This window comes from Gobio gobio, assembly GCF_949357685.1.
Source record: "Gobio gobio genome assembly, chromosome: 1".
Classification (NCBI taxonomy): domain Eukaryota; kingdom Metazoa; phylum Chordata; class Actinopteri; order Cypriniformes; family Gobionidae; genus Gobio; species Gobio gobio.
The window spans coordinates 53,180,470-53,200,149 of record NC_137097.1 but is presented as its reverse complement, the minus strand read 5'-3'; the positions used below and the strand labels follow the sequence as shown (position 1 = coordinate 53,200,149).

Here is a 19,680-nt window from a genome sequence, read left to right as displayed (position 1 = left end):
TAATTGTACCGGTTTACAACAGCTCTGCCTCTGCATCACGTCTGCTGAACCTTTGGCCAGTGCGGTGGGCCGAAATGACTTCCTCCTTAACATGTTCGCCTGAGAGTGGGGTGTGAACCTTTTCACTGCAGCTATGCACACTACATGCAGAACTCAAGTCTATTCACTTTTATCTGTTGAGGAAATCTCAAGCCTCATCCAGTTGCTCAGTACTGTCTGTTTCACTTGATTCTGCTTTAAAGAAAAGAAAAATCATACATTTTACACATAAAGTATATATATATATATATATATATATATATATATATATATATATATATATATATATATATATATATATATATATATATATATATATATATATATATATATATATATATATATATATATATACAACAATTATATACTATTTATGTCAGGATTTCAATACAACAGCAGCTCAACAGTTTTCTGATGGCTCCTCCATGTACAGTGGTGTGGCCTAATGGTTACAAATCTGAGTCTTTAACTCAAAAGTAGACTGAGTTGGACTGACAATACAGTTCTGCTGAACAAAAATAGTAAAATACGCTGTACTTTCTGATGGTTTCTAATAGTCTTTAGTGGCCAGTGTGGTGGTTTTTTTTAACAGGCCTGTAGACATTCAGCACATTTATACACATTTAACCACAAGTTTAGAAACTCAAAATGTGTGAACCATATGCAGATGTCAAAGTGCAGCAACCCATTAAGAGCACAAATCCTCAAAGACATTTCAAGCACTCACGTTTGAGGAAACAAGTTGTGTTAGCATTATAAAGAACAACAAAATAACCTGACAGAATTAATTATTTGCAAAAAAACACAAGTCTAGTGCACACTGACTAGCATGTTAAAGTTCATGTCAATGGGCAGAATGATGTGGGCAAGTCCTGCGCATTTGGTAGAGGAGAGTATCAGGTAATACTATGAGGCGCCACGTAGGATTTAAATCAAACTTCGCTTATCAATACATACATAACACACGTGCATATACACCTATAAATTACTCGCATATACATGTATACTATTGGATGTTCAAAATACATATATGAAATACACGTGCACACTAATATGAAATCCACACCAATACATATTATGTTAGTAATGAATGCATGTTGTATTTGCCCTTTGGCAGGTTTTCTAGCTTTATATGCAATAAAGAGAAGAGACTAGTGTAGTTTCAATCACTGTTTACTCAAGCTTCATGTTCTTCACACACAGGGTTTTTCCACCATCCGCTAGTCTCGCGATAATGACGTCACACATATATCGTACTCAGTGTAACTGAGGCATTAATAACATCAGGATGTTACATCTCCCTCTTTAAAGAAACATGGCATGATCTCTAAGTGTGCAGATCCTGACTAAAGCAATTTTACAGAACGCAAACAAACTTTAAACATGACTCAACATCAAATTGGGTTTGAATTATTAACAACCCTTGATAGAAATGAAAATCCTCAAATGGTTAAATCAAATGCGTCTGATATAACAACAAGGGTATGAAATACTCCCTTAGGCTCCTTATGGCGTTGGATGCATTTAGATGCCAACCTGGTAGAAAAACTTGGAAACATAACTTTCCACTTTCGTATTGCTTAAGGGCAGTACAGCATGAACGATTCATGTTAACCTAGCTTGAACGTATAATAGCGATTTCGTTCTGCATGACTGGTTAGTCTTGTGGTCATAGGTCAAGAATTTGTCTGGGCTTAATTGCACGGCCGAATCTTGTGATATAGCCAGGTTGTTCCTGTCGTGGCTGGCTAATTGGCTGTTGAACGAGTTCAGGTTGCGGGTCTGGGGTATCACTGTGGGGTGGTGTATGCTGGTGGTTCTCTGGTGTACTTGGGCTCTCGCTTGTCTTGCGGAGGTGTCGTCTGTTGCGTCGAAGCATTTGTCCGTCTCCGGTTTGGATATGGTAACTCCTGGGTGTGCTAGCAGGTTGTGTTATCTTGGCTGGCTGCCATGAGCCATCCTGTTGATGGAAACGGATGTGTGTCCCTGCTGTTAAAGGGGGTAGAGCTTTGACAGACCTGTTGTAGTATAACTGTTGTCTGCGCTGACATGCTCCTCTGCGGTTCCGGAATACATGCTGAGGGGTGACTTGGCGCTGGAGTCGTGCAGCAGTTATGGGAAGAATTGATCGTAACCTGCGGCTCATCAAGAGTTGAGCTGGGGAATTTAGGTTATCCACGGGAGTGTTGCGGTATTCTAAGAGTCCAAGATAGTAGTCCTTGTCATCAGCTCTCGCTTTTCCAAGGATGCGCTTTGCAGTTTGGACGGTTTTCTCCGCTAGGCCGTTGCTTTGAGGATACCTGGGGCTTGTGGTGGTATGTTTGAAATCCCATGCCGCTGCAAATCTGTGAAACTCCTCTGCGCTGTAGCAGGGGCCGTTGTCGCTGATGACACGCTCGGGTATGCCATGGCGCGCAAAGGCTGCCTTGAGTTTGGTGAAGACAGCTGTTGCAGTGCAGCTGTGGAGCCCTTCCATCTCAAAGTATCGACTATAGTAGTCTACTATGACGATGTAGTTCTGTTCGTTCCACGTGAACAGGTCAGTTCCTACCACTTGCCATGTTCTTTCAGGGATGATGTGTGATATTAAGGGTTCTTTGGTGTTGGCACTGCGTCGTTCCTGACAAATGTTACATTGTCCCACCATTGTTTCAATCTCCTGTCCCATTCGCGGCCAGAATAAAAGGTCTCGTGCTCTGTTCTTGCATTTCTCCATGCCCATATGTCCCATGTGAATGCGGTCTAGCATGTCCTTTCGTAAGCTCTGGGGGACTATGATTTTTTCTCCTTTGAACATTATGCCGTCGATTTCGGAAATTTCACATCGGTGGTTCCAATACTCCCGAATGAGTAGTGGGCATTGTTTGCCTTTGTCGGGCCAACCGGTCTTTGTGGCCTGCTTCAGTGCCATAAGCTGGGTGTCTTGTACTGTCGCTGCTATTATTTCCTTCAGTTTGTTGTCACTTACTTGGAGGTTGGTTATCAGGGTGTGTATCTGCGCATCCATGCCTTCGCTTAAGCTGTCGTCATGATATTCGATGGCTTTGCGTGACAGAGTGTCGGCCACTGGTATCTGTTTCCCAGGTTTGTGGAGGATGTGAATATTGTACTTTTGGAGTTGGAGTATCATCCTCTGGAGACGAGGGGGGGCTGAGGCGAGAGGCTTCCTGAGTATCGCCTCCAGTGGCTTGTGGTCGGATTCTACAGTTACTGTTCTACCGTACATGTACTCATGGAAACGCTTACACCTGAACAGTACAGCATACAGCTCCTTTTCTATTTGGGCGTAATTCTGTTCTGTACTGTTAAGTGATTTGGATGCGTAGGCGACAGGCTTATCGTGCTGGAGTAGAACTGCACCTAGGCCACTCTTTGAGGCATCTACTTGCAATGTGAGTTCCTTCTTTGGGTCGAAGTATGCCAATACTGGGTGATTTGTGATCAGTTCTTTGATCTGCTTGAACGCTTTGTCGTGGATAGCATCCCATATGAACTCGCAATCTTGTTTTAGCAATTGTCTGAGCGGTGCGTTCACCTCTGAGAGGTGTGGCGTGAATCTGGCCAAGTAGTTGACCATGCCTAGCAAGGTTTCTAGCTCAGGTTTGGACTGTGGTGGCTCCATCTCTTGTATGGCTTTTACCTTTTGTGGGTCTGGGCTGATGCCTTCACGTGAGAGCCTGTGGCCAAAATAGCTAACCTCTTGGACTCCAACACGGCATTTGTCGGGGTTCAGTTTTAGTCCTCTTTCTCTTGTGCGTTGTAGCATGGCTCTTAGGTTAGTGTCATGTTCCTCTTTGTCCTTACCGAATACAAGGATGTCGTCAACTATGGCAGCAACACCTTTGAGGCCTTCGTACGTTTCATTTACGCGCCTCTGGAATTCGTCCTGTGCCGAATTGATCCCAAAGGGCAGTCGGAGGAACCTGTACCTGCCAAATGGTGTATTAAATGTGGTCAGCATTGATGATTCTGTGCTTAACTTAATGGCCCAGTAGCCTGACCTTGCGTCTCGGACACTGAAGTAGCGGGCTCCCGTGAGCTTTGTGGTGACATCTTCAAGTGTGGGGAGTGGATAGTGGGGCCGCTGAATAGCCTTATTGAGGTCTCTGGGGTCTAGACACACTCGCAGATTTTTGCTTTTAGGTTTCTCGACTACCACTAGGGCATTAACCCATTCAGTGGGTTCCGTTACCTTGACAATGATGTTGTTGTCCTCCATTTTGTCGAGCTCCTCCTTCAGCCGAGCTCGTAGTGCGATGGGGACTCTGCGTGGAGGGTAGACCACTGGCGTTGCATGTGGGCTGACCCGGAATGTACATTCTCCAGCGAATTCTCCAATGCCCTGGAAAACATCTGCATACTCCTTTAGTATGGTCTCCGGGTCGTTGTACGTATTTGTTTCCTCTTTACTTACTCCCATTATTAGTTTAATGAGGTTTAGGTCTAAACTGGCACTTAAACCTAAAATGGGCGGTGCTTTGGCCTTGACAATGTGGAACTCTAGCAGCGCTGAGTGCTTGTCGTGCTCACATTCTAGCGTGCAGGTGCCTCGGATTTCCAATGCGTTGCCTCCATAGGCTGTAACAGATTGTGCGGGTGGTGCTATGGGCACTCTTTTAAATAATGCATTAAAAGTGTTATTTGGTATTGCATTAATTTCCGCACCCGAGTCTATTTTGAACCTGATTGTTTGCTGGCTAGGTCCAACTTTAATGTCTGCATAAGCCTGTACATTGCTTTTGTTTGTATTCACCGTTGTGATGCTGTCAATAAACAATTCACACTGCTCTTCTTCATTATTTTGCTCAATAGCATGCACAGGTCTCCTCTGAGGCTTTGATGGAGCGGCATTCTTGGTCTTGCAGGCTTTTGCAAAATGGTTGTACTTTTTACATTTCATACACTGTCTGCCTTGAGCTGGGCACGTTTCCCTTGGGCTGTGTGAGCCTGCACATCTGTCACATTCTCTGTGCATTGGTTTATGATCTTTCGTTTTAATGTATCTGTGTGCATTTTGTCGTTGTCTTGTTGCATTCACAGCATCAATTTTTTGGGCGTCTTTTGATCCAGTCATCTCTTTTAATTGCATCTGTGCAAGCTCGTGGGAGCGGGCGATATCTATGGCCTTCTCTAATGTTAGTTCGGCTCCCTGACTTAACAGCTTTTCACGGACCCTTGGGGAGTTCGTGGCGAACACAATGCGGTCCCTGACCATTTCGTCACTGTTTGGGTAGCCACAGTCTTTCACGAGTAGCTTCAGCTCAGTTATAAAATGTTCAAATGTTTCGCCGTCGGCCTGCATTTTATCATGGAAGCGATATCTGGCATATATTGGGTTGGATTTGGGAGTAATATAAGCTGCATACTTATCGTAGTATGTCTGTAGCTTTTGAGCTTCGTCTTCTGAAAGTGTCCAGGTGTTGTATATGTCCTGTCCCTTCTCCCCGATCCATAAAAGAAGGTAACTGCACTTCTCTGATTCGCGTTTCTCCCGCAATGGGCCAGAAAACATCAGCTCGGCTTGTTGTCTGAACCGCCTCCATGCTTCGGGCAAGTTGGCTGAATTCCAATCCATCCGCGGTGCGGGAATGCCATACGTTTTCATGATCTTCGCTGTGCGTGGGTCTTCGTTACTCTGACACCATGTTGTATTTGCCCTTTGGCAGGTTTTCTAGCTTTATATGTAATAAAGAGAAGAGACTAGTGTAGTTTCAATCACTGTTTACTCAAGCTTCATGTTCTTCACACACAGGGTTTTTCCACCATCCGCTAGTCTCGCGATAATGACGTCACACATATATCGTACTCAGTGTAACTGAGGCATTAATAACATCAGGATGTTACAATGCATACACACTTGTGAATAACTTGCATATACATATAAACTTGACGCACGCATAGACCTATAAATACTCGCATATACATATAAACTTCCATGCATATACACCTATAAACACTCGCACATACATATAAACTTGATGCGCGCATACACATCCATAAAACACTCGCGCACACATACAAAATAAAACGTGGATGCATGCTTTAGTTGTGTATATATGTATATGCGAGTGATTTCATATGTAGATGTGCGTGAACTTTTCAGTGCAAACGGAAGGCATTTCAGTTTAAAAGGAAGTCATTAATGGGGTCTGTCTTCCTCATGCAGATCGACATGAATTTCAGAGTGACCTTAATAGCTGTTACGAAGTGTTTTATTTGCTTGTTCAAGGTGCAATGAAGACGATATCAGGCCTCTTAAGTTTTGAACTGAGTTCAGAGTGAGATTTTGGCGACGGCAGCAGGGGATTGGGTGGGGACGAGGTTCTGATCTGTAAAATGACACTAATTTGTATAAATAAATAATGATATTTTTTTTAATTTAATTTAACATTTCTGTGTGTGTGTGTGTGTGTGTGTGTGTGTGTGTGTGTGTGTGTGTGTGTGTGTGTGTGTGTGTGTGTGTGTGTGTGTGTGTGTGTGTGTGTGTGTGTGTGTGTGTGTGTGTGTGTGTGTGTGTGTGTGTGTGTGTGTGTGTGTGTGTGTGTGTGTGTGTGTGTGTGTGTGTGTGTGTGTGTGTGTGTGTGTGTGTGTGTGTGTGTGTGTGTGTGCATAGTATTAATTATTGCATTTCTCTATTTCCAAGAAATATGTCAGGGAAGAGGCAAATTAATAATCCATAATAATTTGGAATATTTCTTTTCAGAATTTACTGTGTTGTAAATATAATTTATTCTGAAGCAATAGTCTCACCAGTGTTCAATCAGCTTTGAGATATTTAAATCTGCATATCTTTGATATTTTTACCTTTTATGAAGTGCATTTTCCCATAATTGTATTAAATATAGCCTATGATTCAGCTTTAATTTTTATATTCTTAAATTTGATCTATAAATAAGACACTGTAGGGCTGTTGCCAATCAAATTAAATCATTAACACTGAAAAATGTTATGAGATTGTTTTAAATATTTTTGAATATACAATTAAGAATATTTTTGAATATACAATTAAGAAATGTTGGAAAGAAAACACTAAACTAAACCACCAGTAGGTGGCAGAATGTAAACTTTGTTGTTGCGGGAATTTCTAAGGCTGCGTCCCAATTCGCCTACTTATACTACGTCCTAAAAGTATGTACTCTTTTTGTGAAGAAAAAGTACATACTTTTGAGTGTGTAGCAGAAGAGTATGCAAGCTTTGGGACATACTACTTCGTCACTCTTACGTGAGTCCCGTCACCGTTTAAACTGCCCCACAGTTCAAATCCCCCACTTTAAATTTAATTTCCTACCGTATCGGAGAGAAATGTAGTTGCTCGTTGATCTGCCTTTCGTGGGTCTTTAGACTCCTCTCATGTGTTTGCAAAGTTAATGGCCAAACGTATCATTACAAAAGTTCTCAATGCTGCTGCAGGTGAAATATAATGTTGATAATATTGAATAAATATCTTTTCGTCAGGTTAAATACTGATAATTGCTCACTCAAACCACTTTATCACCACTCCACTTAACCGTCAGACTCGCGTAACCTTCATGTTTGTAGTTTTTTAAACACTTTTTATCCGCGTTTGTAGTTCTAATCGAATCCTCGTCCATCTCGCAATGGGTTGTGGGCAATATCAGCCGTTAGAGTGCGCATCGATCTGCACTTCGGATTCTGACCGGAAATAGTAAACCATCCGGGAATCTTTGGAATACTTTTTTCAACATACTACGATTTGGGACATACTAATTCTTTTTTCGAATACTATTTAGTACGGATAGTATGCGAATTGGGACGCAGCATAAATCTTACCCGGATACAGCAATGCTATTTTCTGATTGGCTGTTCGGTAGCTGTATTTTCTATTTGATTGGCTGGTGCGTGGCAGGGACTTCTGAACTCTATGTAGAACTCACTTGATTCCTCTCTAATAGCAGCGCAATTTGGTGGGCATTATCCTGGAAATTTCTCTGCGTGAGAAATACAAGGAGTGGCGTGTGAGCAGGTTGAAATGCGTGTGTGAGACTTGAGAGCCCTGCGATATATATACGGCAGATGATGTTGGCCTGGCTGTTATTGATGCTTTGTACAGCAGGCGCCCATGGCCGAAACAAAGTGCGCAATTCAGTTTCTGATTCTGACTGCAGTTGAGCAGAAGGCGACACATTCGATTCAACTGAATTAGCAATTGTTAATAATAGTGGGCGAAGCAAGCACATTTCGCAAAATGCCAATTGCTTCAGTTGTAGCACGATCTCTCTCCATGATTGCAAAGTTGCAAATGCGGTAAATAGGCAGGTGACAAATGACTTCCTTTTACACTGAAATGACTTCCTTTTACACTGAAATGACTTCCTTTTACACTGAAATGCCTTCCGTTTGCACTGAAAAGTTCACGCACATCTACAAATGAAATCACTCGCATATACATATATACACAACTAAAGCATGCATCCACGTTTTATTCTGTATGTGTGCGCGAGTGTTTTATGGATGTGTATGCGCGCATCGAGTTTATATGTATGTGCGAGTGTTTATAGGTGTATATGCATGGAAGTTTATATGTATGTGCGAGTGTGTATAGGTGTGTCTGCGTGCAGTGAGTGTATATGTATGTGCGAGTGTTTATAGGTGTATATGCATGGAAGTTTATATGTATATGCGAGTATTTATAGGTCCATGCGTGCGTCAAGTTTATATGTATATGCAAGTTATTCACGAGTGTGTATGCATTCATTACTAACATAATATGTATTGGTGTGGATTTCATATTAGTGTGCACGTGTATTTCATATATGTATTTTGAACATCCAATAGTATACATGTATATGCAAGTAATTTATAGGTGTATATGCACCTGTGTTATGTATTGATAAGCGAAGTTTGATTTAAATCCTACGTGGCGCCTCATATTTTTCAGCTTTCAGTGGTTACATACTGAGGATTATTTCTAAATAAACAAAATTATACTAAGCCATTTCTTCTGATTTACTTTCTCAGAAGCTGTAGTGTTGTAGCAGTGAAAAAAAAACGGAAGTGTCTGTGTGACTCATAGAGTCTTATATAGACATGTGAAGAGCAGCGGAGATACACATCTCACACACAGCAATCAATGAACGAACCAAAATGCTGAGACCACTGCTTGATTTCACATTAGGTAAACCCTTTTAAATGTATTTATTATAATATTGATTTATATTTTGCTGTTTAAAGTGATTCAATTATCATTAATAATAGTTAAAAGGGTTCCCATTTTGGCTTTTCACAACATGTGCCTTCTATAAGGGAGCGCGGGGCACAACCTAACGCGGGGTTAGTTGTAACGCTCATGTTTTAACCCTTTCCACACATGCCAGAATGACGAAACTCAGTGTATTTACTAGTTGCCATATCAACATTATTTAGAGAAAAAAAAGCGGCAAAATTAAAAAATCTGTGGAAGATATTACTGAACATTTATTTAACCATAGCAAAAGTAAATTTCTTACTTAAGTTTAGTTTCCATCTCTGTTTTTGTGTTTATTTAAAATAAGACAAATCTGATATTATTTTAATCATATATCTGTTATTTAACAGTTGAGATGGTTCTTTAATGCTGATCTAACAGCAGAAGACACAAGCCGCGGTTTAACATCCCAGTTGTGCAGATGGGGTGTGTTGTAACACTGCGTTACAATGAGCACCTATTAGAAATATGCCATTATATTCTATACTTTTATGAATTATTTTGAGAAACCATGAGAAAAGGGTGAATAATGACTGAGAGTTAATGTTCAGAAGTTATTAATTATTATTATGTTTTGAACTCTGCTGTATAGCTGTACGTGTTTGTAGTCAAACTCAAAAATGCTTTTATTTTTAATGATTAAAAAATGCCATTATTTTATTCTTAAAAGTGAATAATTGTATTTTGTTGACAAAATATTTTAGTTTGCCTTGTATATTTTTTTTATATATTTTTTTCAGGTAACATTTTAAGCTGTCATTTGGTCATGTTACATTGTGCCCCACCACATGTTACAATGTACCCCACCTATGGGGCATGTTGTCACATTTCACTTCCATTCTTTCGGGGTAAATCAAGAAAAAAGTATACACTGTATTAATGAAACAAAACCACGTAATTGTACTATGCATGTGTGCAATTAATGTGGAAAAAAATAAATACTCTGAACCCCAAGTGGATTTACACAAACTGAGAAAGTCAAAAAGCGTTAGGTTGTGCCCCGCTCTCCCCATATCTGGGACATTGGTAGGAGTGTGGTCAGACATAAAAAAGCAGTTTTTATTTAGGTCACCAATGAAAGTGTAAGATACCACTAAACTATTTGTTTACATAAACTCTTTGTGATAAATTTTAATAAAGCAGCTCCCTATGTTTTCTCTTTGACAGCTGTGGTTTTAAACAATTACCTGTTTGTTGGTAAGTTATACCGCACAAGCTTTGCTAAACTTGACTATTTTGTTTTTAAAGCTATAGTTCACTCAAAGAATGTCTTCATAGCAATTAAACATCATGTTCCCAACCTAAATTATTTTCTTCTGTGGAATACAAAATGTTAAAGACTGTGCTGGTTGCTTTTTACATGCAATTACAATGAAAGGGGACTGAAGTTTTCAAGCCTAATTTCATAAAAGTAGTCCATACAACTTGTGTGCTGTAGTCCAAGTCTGAAACCATATGATACATTTGTGTGTGGAACATACTGAAATTTAAGTCAATATCCACTGATATCATTGACGTCCAGTGAGCTGTTAACTGATGTCAGAACTTGAGAACTGGATCATAAGTCAGATTTGTGAATTAATCATTCAAATCGGTTTTGTGAATCAATCGATTCATTGAAATGATTAGACTCCAAAGACATATAATTCCCAAATCTCCACCTCTCACATGAAATCTCATGAAAGCTATATCATATGACTTCCGAAGACTTGGAATATGGTGCACAAGATGTATGGGCTTTTTGATACCTTTATGGTGCTTGACAGCCTGTCTTCATTCACTTCTAAATTTTTAAACACAACGGCCTGGAGATGTTCATTAGAATATGTGAAATGAATGATGAAAGAATGTTAATTTTGAGTGAACTATCCCCTTAAAGCAAACATCAGCTGTTTGAATTTGAGGATCACATACAGAAATAAAGATTGTCCTCTATACATTTACATGAGTTGAAAATTTGCTTCATTTACAGGCGGTAAAGACGTCAAACTGGTCAATGGTTTAGACGGCTGCTTTGGGACAGTTGAGGTCTTGTATAATGGCCAGTGGGGAACAGTGTGTGATAACTCGTGGGACATGTATAATGCCGTTTTGGTGTGCAGAGAGCTGGAATGTGGAAGAGCTATTAGTGCACATGGCCAGGCTCTTTTTGGGATGGGGAGTGGCCATGTATGGCTGGTCGGTTGTTTTGGAGATGAGTCATCCATCGCACAATGCTCTCATAAGAATGGAACTGATTGTGATCACAATAAAGATGTTGGAGTCGTGTGTTCAGGTATGAGAACTCCAGTTTTACCTGGCTTGATCAAAGTGTTTATTTGCAAGTATGCTTATAACAACAGCACTGGGATTTTTCTCTGTTTGTATCACTATCACGTCTGTGTTTGCACGTTTCAGACACTGCTAGTCTGTGCATTAGTGGTGGGGATTTTTCAATATTTTTCCATGTCAAAATTTCCGATTAATGATAAATGTGACCACACCTTGATTTATGAGAGAGTTGAATAATTCATTCAACCGATTTGTTCAAAAATACTGATTCGTTCAGCAGAAATGTAATAGTAGCCTATGCCATTCTGTACATATAGGGAAGACTGTTGTTAATATTTAATCTCTCTTACAGCTTCTTCAGTTGTTATCATCGGTGCTGTGGTAACAGCTGTACTGCTCATATCGTCTGCACTGCTGATTATTTTCCTGGTATGGAGGAGAAAAAAACGAAGGAAAATCCAAATATGCCCCAGTTCAAACAGTGAGAAGGATTTCCGTGATGTCCTTTACGTTTATTTTGAGAGCCTGCAAATATTATACTATTATAACACCTTTTTTTATGTTCTCCCAAGATGCTGTTAATATGCTAGATGTGCCCCATGGAGACCAAAATGAAGGGAATGCTGATGATGACTATGAGACTGTAGATATGGATGATGGAGATCATGAAGATGCCAACTCTGACTCTGACCAAGACTATGTAAATGTAGATCAGGAGGACTCTGAACAGGACTATGTCAATGTAGAAACAGATGATTCAGAACAGGACTATGTCAATGTCGATATTAGGGAACACAGAAGTATGCTGGACAATAACTATGAAGACTTGTGAAAGTTATTTGATGAAAGGTATTACCGATTTTCAATGTTTTTTCAAAGGAACCAGGACCTATACTTACTTATTTACACTTCTGAATGATAACAGCACTGAACACCATACAAGATTCTTGAGGAAAAATGGAGCCAGAAGTCGCCACACAAGGAACAAGCACAGCAGTGAATTAATTAATCTCACAAATAATACCCAGTATGACTCAGTAAACATTATTTAAATTAAAATTGTGGCCTAAATATTAAAATACTGCAGACTTGTCTTTAGCCATACTTAGAATGATAAATATCTGGAATTGTGAGTGCAGATTCGCTATTCAAAGAATGTTTGTCTACTTCCCTGAAAATTGTGGCACAAACAATTTAGCAATTGTGAATAATATTGTTTTTTGACAGTTTTTTGTCAGCATGGTGTGTTCTCTAAAGAAGCAACCAATAAGGAACCTCAGAGAGAGAGAGTAGAGAGTATACTGTATCCATTTAAAGTGTGACACATTTACCCACTGCCGCTCTAGTGCGTGTCTTCCTCTCTCTGTTGTTGCTTGTGTCACCCGCTTATAAGTTACTGTTACTGTGTGCTGTCTGCCTTGTATCATGATGCTCACTGGTTAAATAAATCATTAATTTAAATTAAAATACAGTTCATAGTCTAATATATGCTTGTATTCTGCACAATGATAATTTAGGTTTCCTAAGAATATGTAGTCATGTTATAAAATTACTGCAAATACAGTGTAAGTTCAGTAGTTCTGTGTTCTATACAAGGAAATGATGAACATGCTGACACCATGTTTCACACTGACTGTGCTCTGCATGTCCAAAAGCATACTTCCTCAAATTCGCTTCACAGCTTTATCAGTGTGTTAACTTTTATTTTCTGAAAACAGAGCTATTCTCTGGATCCTGCCAAATCACACTAATCACAGTAATTCTCTCACCAATAGCTAAACAGCTCATTTAACTTCTTTGCAGAGATTATTTGAGATTTTGAATATGCCATTTCTATTTATATATATCTCTTTATCATTTTTTTGTTTTGTTTTTAATAAACAAACATTTTGCATAAAACATCGGCTTTATATCGCATTTGCGGTCAACGAAAAATTGGATGGATTTCACCACCATCATAGTGTAGTTACAGCATCTACCAGCATGCCAACCCAACCAATGAAATGAAATCAGCGAGAGTCAGACGATCGTTTAAAAAGCCAAATATTACTCAAATTTGTTGTGTTTTGTACATATACATCACAAAAGGTGCTTTTATACAGACTGTTAATGTTATACCACAGTTCAGTAGAATAATAGCATATATAGGCCGCCTAGCTATCACAGTTGTGCCCACAAAAATATAATCAGTTAAACAAAAAAAACTTTTTGATTTACACAATCAAACACGATAAAAATAATTTGCGTAGTTTAGGGATGCAATCTTCAATTCAGTGAAAAACAGATTGATGGACAGATCTTGTCAGAGATTTATGAGGCAGAGCACGCAGATCTTAGGATCTTATTAGCATAACCGCGGGAAGTTTTTATTTTTTACATAGCCTAGGCTATGTTCATTCCATATTTTAGTTGTTGTTATTAGGCCTACATACACTGAACTGTACCACAATCTTTTATATTTGTTTTGTACTTATCTGTAATTGCTAAAAATAATAAAATAAATAAATAAATAATGATTCAGGGTAACACCGCGGGCTGCAGCACCCCCTGGTGTTGACCCCCCGAAAAACAAAAAAAGACAAAAAGAAATTAAAGTCATGTAAATTCATGTTATTAATTAGTCTATTCATTAAAATGTATTTGAAACATGAAAGTAAGTAGCCTAAGCCAAGGAAAGTAGCGCAATGAACGAAAAAAAAAAAACGCCTTGTCTCGTGATGTGACAGCGCGCACTCGTCAAGCGTTAACCCAACAACAAACATGCAAATGGCGCAAAAACGCATTTCTGACTTTTTTGGAAAGCCCAAACTAAGTTTAAAGAAGGAGTCTCAAGCTGACGGAAACGACAGCTGCCCGCGTGCTCTCTCCACAACTACTGCACGCTTGATCTTCAAACAAACCCTGTAAGCCATGGGCGTTTGTGCCGAGCAGGCAGCCATACCTTGCCACACTCAAGTGCTAAACAATGCATTATAAATAAAATGCTCAATATTTTGATTATTAAATTAGTTTTAAATTAAATCATTTTAATACTATTACAAAAATAAAATAATTATACATTGATTTGGGTAGCCTATAGGCCTATATATTATTTGCTCTAAAGTTCACGCAAGAACTGTAATTCTGCCTGACGACCTGAGCACAACAGAGATATACTCGCATACTCTTCTGAGGTTTATACTGTAGGCCTTGTGTTATTAAAATCGATTAGCCTTTAACTGAAATCCTATCTTAAAAAAATATATATATATTTTTTGTCTATTAGATGTATAGATGTAGTATTTCAATAGTGGTCTAACTCTAATTGATGACTTTCTTGGGCGTTATGTCTATTCAATTTTCACTGACAGCCCAAATTTAGCCTTGTTTTAGCCTAGTCCCATTTTCACTGTATTAGACATGATAGTCGTTCAATAGTGGTCTAATTGATGACTCTATTCTTGGGCTAAGGGTAGACGTCTATTAAATGTTCACTGACAGCCCAAATTCAGCCTTGTTTTAGCCTAGACATCAGGACTGTGTTTAGATGGCTATTAGATGTCTTTTAAATACAAAATTGCTTGCGGGGAGGTCTATGTAATTTAGGTAAAAGAACAGATACTGCTCAGCTTGTCATGTCATTGTGAACATAGAATGTCTTAAAGGCAAAATTGGTGAATAGACATTTTCGGAAGAGGCAGGGTCAAGAAAAGGATTTTATGGTTAAACGGGGAAGTGACTGCAGTTTTGGTTTTGTATGTCTTGAAAGAAGCAGAGATTTAGCTGCACATCTTAAGTGCATTTTGAAACAACACAAGGATGCCAAGACCTTCTCTTCTCACTTTGATATTGGGTAAATTCAATTTTCAGTCTTTGCATTTCCCATTTTCTTATTACAGATTTAAAGTTTACAATTTCATGATGGATTCATGTATGTCAATATTAATATTACAATAGTACTTCATCCTTTAAACACTTTAGTTAAAGTGTATTAACTGTGTAAGATGTTGGGGGTCTTACACATTTGAATAAAGTATGTTTCTCAGTCATCATTCAGGTTTTATCATTGTCTTTACCACTTGTTCTTTCTGAAACTAAACTGAAACTAGTGGCTTATGCACTTTAAAAAGTTTTTTTTTTTTCAGTTGTAAATAAAACAAAGATTATTGGAGTATGTTTTTACTTTAAAAAATCATGTTTGTTTCAATTGTTACTCGCTGTTTCTTTGTTATTAATTTTTGATTAACCAACATAAATTTGATTAAAATTCACTGTCACTGATTGCTCATGAAAATAACCTGTTAAATGGACAAAAATTATATAACAGGGCTCAGATAGAAATATACATTCCTTTGTTTTGTACTTGAATGCAGTCATTATTTTAACACACCAGTTTTTTTAAGAGATCATTAAGAGGAAGAACTACATCCGGCCACAGAGTCTTAATGGGCCTTTCCTGCCAGTCTCCAGCAGTTCTGCTATGGCACACATGGAACTAATTCAGTGTTTACTGTATATTTACATAGACAACATTCTAACATATTTACCATTTATATGCAATAAAGTTTTTATTTGAATTGTTATCTATCATGGGTGGATTCAGGTTAATTTGGACAGTTTTTGCCATTGAGATAAATGGGGAAATGTGTCCTAACTAACCTGAATTTGCAGTCATAAAATCTAGTTGTAAGTCTGCAATGTTTTTAAATGTTGCTATTTTTCATCTCAACAGCCACTGCTCTAATTTCTGGAACTGGTAAGTAATAGACTCTTTTAAAACTAGTTGCATCACGAGACATGATGACTCTTTTGGCTAGTCTGCAAGTTTAGCATGTTGCAAGATGTTTGTATTTTAATGGATTTTTTAGGTGGATATAGTATCAGGCTGGTGAATGGTAATAATGACTGCTCTGGGAGAGTTGAGATCCTTTATAATGGCACGTGGGGAACAGTGTGTGATGATTCCTGGGACAGTAAAGATGCTGCTGTGGTGTGCAGACAGTTGGGATGTGGAGGAGCTGATAGTGCAAACTCAGGGGCTAAGTTTGGCCAGGGAAGTGATCCGATCTGGTTGGATGAGGTGAAATGTTCAGGAAGTGAATCATCCCTCACACAGTGCTCACACAATGGTTTTGGAGAACATGACTGCGGTCATCATGAAGATGCAGGTGTCGTCTGCACGGGTAAAGAGTTTATATGGTTTCCACAGATCAAAAATTACATTGTATTTGCAGTTTTGCTTGTGATGAAAAGAATACCAAAGTGATTAAAAATAATATAAACCTATGGTGTTTTGCCCTACATGATAATTATATATCTTTTTAAAAACGAGAGAAAGCAAAGGGGCTATGCACATTTGGCTCATAACAATGTCAAACACATCCAATATACAAATACTTAAAACATAGTTTTTAATCACATACTTACATTTTTATATCTTATCAGACATAAGATTGGTCAAAGTTTGTTGCTTAGCTCATAACAATGTCAAACACTTGGAATATATACAAATACAAATTTGTTTTTAATTACATTGTACTTACATTTTTTAGACAAGCTACCAGACATAAGATTGGTCAGTGGGTCAGATTCATGCTGTGGAAGAGTGGAGATCCGTCATAATAGCCAGTGGGGAACCGTGTGTGATGATGCCTGGGACATGAATGATGCTGCTGTGGTGTGCAGACAGTTACAGTGTGGCTCAGCCATCAGTGCACCTCAAAGTGCCTCCTTTGGTCAAGGCAGTGAATCGATCTGGCTGGATGATGTTGGATGTTCAGGAGGTGAAGGAGCCCTCACACAATGTTCACACAGTGGACTGGGAACTAACAACTGTAAACATGAGGAAGATGCTGGTGTTGTTTGTTCAGGTAAGTCAAATCTTTTGAATCTTGACATTATTTTGGGAGAAGTGAGCAATAGAAATTACAAGCTTCGTGTATTTCATGATTTTCATCACATCTTATGCCATTTTTAATAGATTCATGTGTATTTTGCAGGTGACCTGCAGAAGCCCACTCTTTCCCTGATCTCCACACATGCAGTCGTTTCTCCTGGAGAAAACATTCAGTTCAGATGCACAACACCTAAACCAAGATGCAATGCAAATGCTGAATTCCACCTCTTTATAAACGGACCAGCTATATCCTCCCAGACACATGTATCTAGTGTGACTTTTGACCTTGTTAATGTAGACGTCTCTCATCAGGGCATCTACAGCTGTGATTACTCCTACCAAACCGGGACTATAAAGTCGCCTTCGAGTAATACTGTTAAAGTCACTGTGGGTGAGTTTAATCTGGTCTCATTGCCTAAATGATATAAATGCATTGCATGAAAGTGAATTCAATCTGTATTGATGTTTTTTTGTGTGTTTGTGCTGCTGATTTGTAAAAAGGCTGTGAATTAAATTTTGATGAGAGCAAGCCATTTTTATTTAAAGCTGTTTGAATTTAATGCTTAAGGATATGTAAATAAATGTATTCATGTATTCTTTTTGTTTTCTAGTGCACTTGCAGCAGCCCAGCATTCTCTACATTGCTCCTGATGGAGGGTTTGACGTGGGGCCTCAGGGGCCAGTGATCACCAGGGGCCACAGTTTCACTATCATCTGTTCCACTGAATCTCAGTATCCTGGAGGATCCTTCTACCTGTTTAGGGAATCAAATATTACCAGCATTCAGTCAGCTGTCAATCTCTCTGCCTCCTTTTCCTTTCCTGAGGCAGATCATTCACACGAGGGAAACTACAGCTGTGTTTATGAAGTCAGTTTGTCCTCACGCACCTTCCGTTCATCTGCCTCTGAACTGCTGGTCATCACTATCACAGGTATTCACGTGTAAGAGTCTAAAAACAAGCTGGACTTCTGGTAATGAAAGTTTAACTCAAAAACATGTGTCTGTCTCAGCCTCCCTGCTTCCTGTCATTGGTGCTTCGGTGTCAGCTGTGCTGCTCTTATCGTCTGTCCTCGTAATCATCCTCCTGGTCAAGAGAAGACAAAAGCAAAGGAATAAGGAAACTCGTTTTAAGTGCTCTTATAAAAAAGGTATTGTAGCATTTCATAAAAACTATCAGATGGTGTTTTTGTATTTTATTTTCATTGACACGTCGATTTTCATTTTATTATCAATTCCTTTAATAATTACTCGATGTCCCTTCATCTCTGCAATGTCTTTAGGTCCAGCTAATATGTATGCCGGTACATCCTATGACAACAAAAATGAAGATGATGATGAGGCTGATTATGAAAATGTAGAATTGAATGATAAATGCATGGCTCATGGTGACTCTGAAGAGGACTATGTCAATGTGGACACGGATGACTCTGAAGAGGACTATGTCAATATGAATGTTACGGAGAATAAATGTGTGGTAGACAAATCTAATGATAACATTTATGAAAGCTATAAATAGGCCCACTGAGTGAACCCAAAATACTATAATTCATGAGTCTCCAAACAGATGAAATATGACAGCCGAGTAGTTGAAATTGAATGATAGTCAAATCTTTGTTTGGTCTCACTGATTTTTTACTAATGAGGATTGTTTTCAGACAATACAATAAAGAAACATGCTATTATATGACATATATGAGTCAAATATATATATATATATATAGATATATATAGATATATATATATATATATATATATAGATATATAAAAAAATGAACAAACTCAACAGGGCGTTGTTTAATACTACGGCTAAGAGGAGTTTAAAGGGTTAGTTCACCCAAAAATGAAAATTCTGTCATTAATTACTCACCCTCATGTCGTTGGACACCCGTAAGACCTCCGTTCATATTCGGAACACAAATGAAGATATTTTAGTTGAAAGCTGATGGCTGAGAAAGGCTTCAGACAGGCCTCCATTGGCATTCAGTACATTGACACTTCCAAGATCCATGAAAGGCACTTAAAACGTTGTTACAAAGTCTATCTCACCACAGTGGCTCTACAATAATCATACAATGCGACGACAATAGTTTTTGTGCGCAAAAAAAAATCAAAATAACACCTTTATCCAACTTGTTCTCGACTTCCGTGTGTGCCTCCACGACGCATGCGCGAGAATATGACGCAGATTCCCGAACGCCGGATCTGCGTCATATTCTCGCGCATGCGTTGTGGAGGCACACACGGAAGTCGAGAACAAGTTGGATAAAGGTGTTATTTTGATTTTTTTTT

General features: G+C 38.8%; 2 protein-coding genes across 3 annotated transcripts; both read left to right on the top strand.

Moving 5' to 3' along the window:
* The first annotated feature begins 9,113 nt into the window (after positions 1-9,113).
* Positions 9,114-13,410, top strand: LOC307127773 (uncharacterized protein). Its single transcript, XM_079819201.1, has 5 exons — positions 9,114-9,175; positions 10,412-10,441; positions 11,217-11,519; positions 11,868-11,996; positions 12,088-13,410. The coding sequence occupies exons 1-5, from the start codon at positions 9,145-9,147 to the stop codon at positions 12,345-12,347; spliced, it is 753 nt and encodes a 250-aa protein (XP_079675327.1). The 5' UTR covers positions 9,114-9,144; the 3' UTR covers positions 12,348-13,410.
* A 1,815-nt stretch (positions 13,411-15,225) lies between these two features.
* On the top strand, positions 15,226-19,079 carry LOC307127523 (uncharacterized protein). Of its 2 annotated transcripts, XM_079818789.1 has the most exons (8): positions 15,226-15,347; positions 16,227-16,250; positions 16,363-16,677; positions 17,047-17,364; positions 17,494-17,781; positions 18,002-18,322; positions 18,402-18,539; positions 18,672-19,079. In XM_079818789.1, exons 1-8 carry the CDS (start codon positions 15,314-15,316, stop codon positions 18,905-18,907), a joined length of 1,674 nt encoding a protein of 557 aa, XP_079674915.1. In that variant the 5' UTR covers positions 15,226-15,313; the 3' UTR covers positions 18,908-19,079. The 2 variants fall into 2 exon arrangements, with proteins under 2 accessions (XP_079674915.1, XP_079674916.1); XM_079818790.1 differs by lacking the exon at positions 16,363-16,677 and having other exon boundaries at positions 15,238-15,347.
* The last annotated feature ends 601 nt before the right edge of the window (positions 19,080-19,680 follow it).

What these genes read in the sequence shown, in the direction of transcription:
- LOC307127523 (XM_079818789.1), top strand. Translation starts at nt 15,314, where the DNA reads ATGCCAAGACCTTCTCTTCTCACTTTGATATTGG. An exon ending in TGCTGGTGTTGTTTGTTCAG is followed by an intron (nt 17,365 to 17,493) that starts GTAAGTCAAATC and finishes TGTATTTTGCAG; the next exon opens with GTGACCTGCAGAAGCCCACT. An exon ending in TAAGTGCTCTTATAAAAAAG is followed by an intron (nt 18,540 to 18,671) that starts GTATTGTAGCAT and finishes CAATGTCTTTAG; the next exon opens with GTCCAGCTAATATGTATGCC.
- LOC307127773 (XM_079819201.1), top strand. Translation starts at nt 9,145, where the DNA reads ATGCTGAGACCACTGCTTGATTTCACATTAG. An exon ending in ACTGCTTGATTTCACATTAG is followed by an intron (nt 9,176 to 10,411) that starts GTAAACCCTTTT and finishes TCTCTTTGACAG; the next exon opens with CTGTGGTTTTAAACAATTAC. An exon ending in AAACAATTACCTGTTTGTTG is followed by an intron (nt 10,442 to 11,216) that starts GTAAGTTATACC and finishes CTTCATTTACAG; the next exon opens with GCGGTAAAGACGTCAAACTG.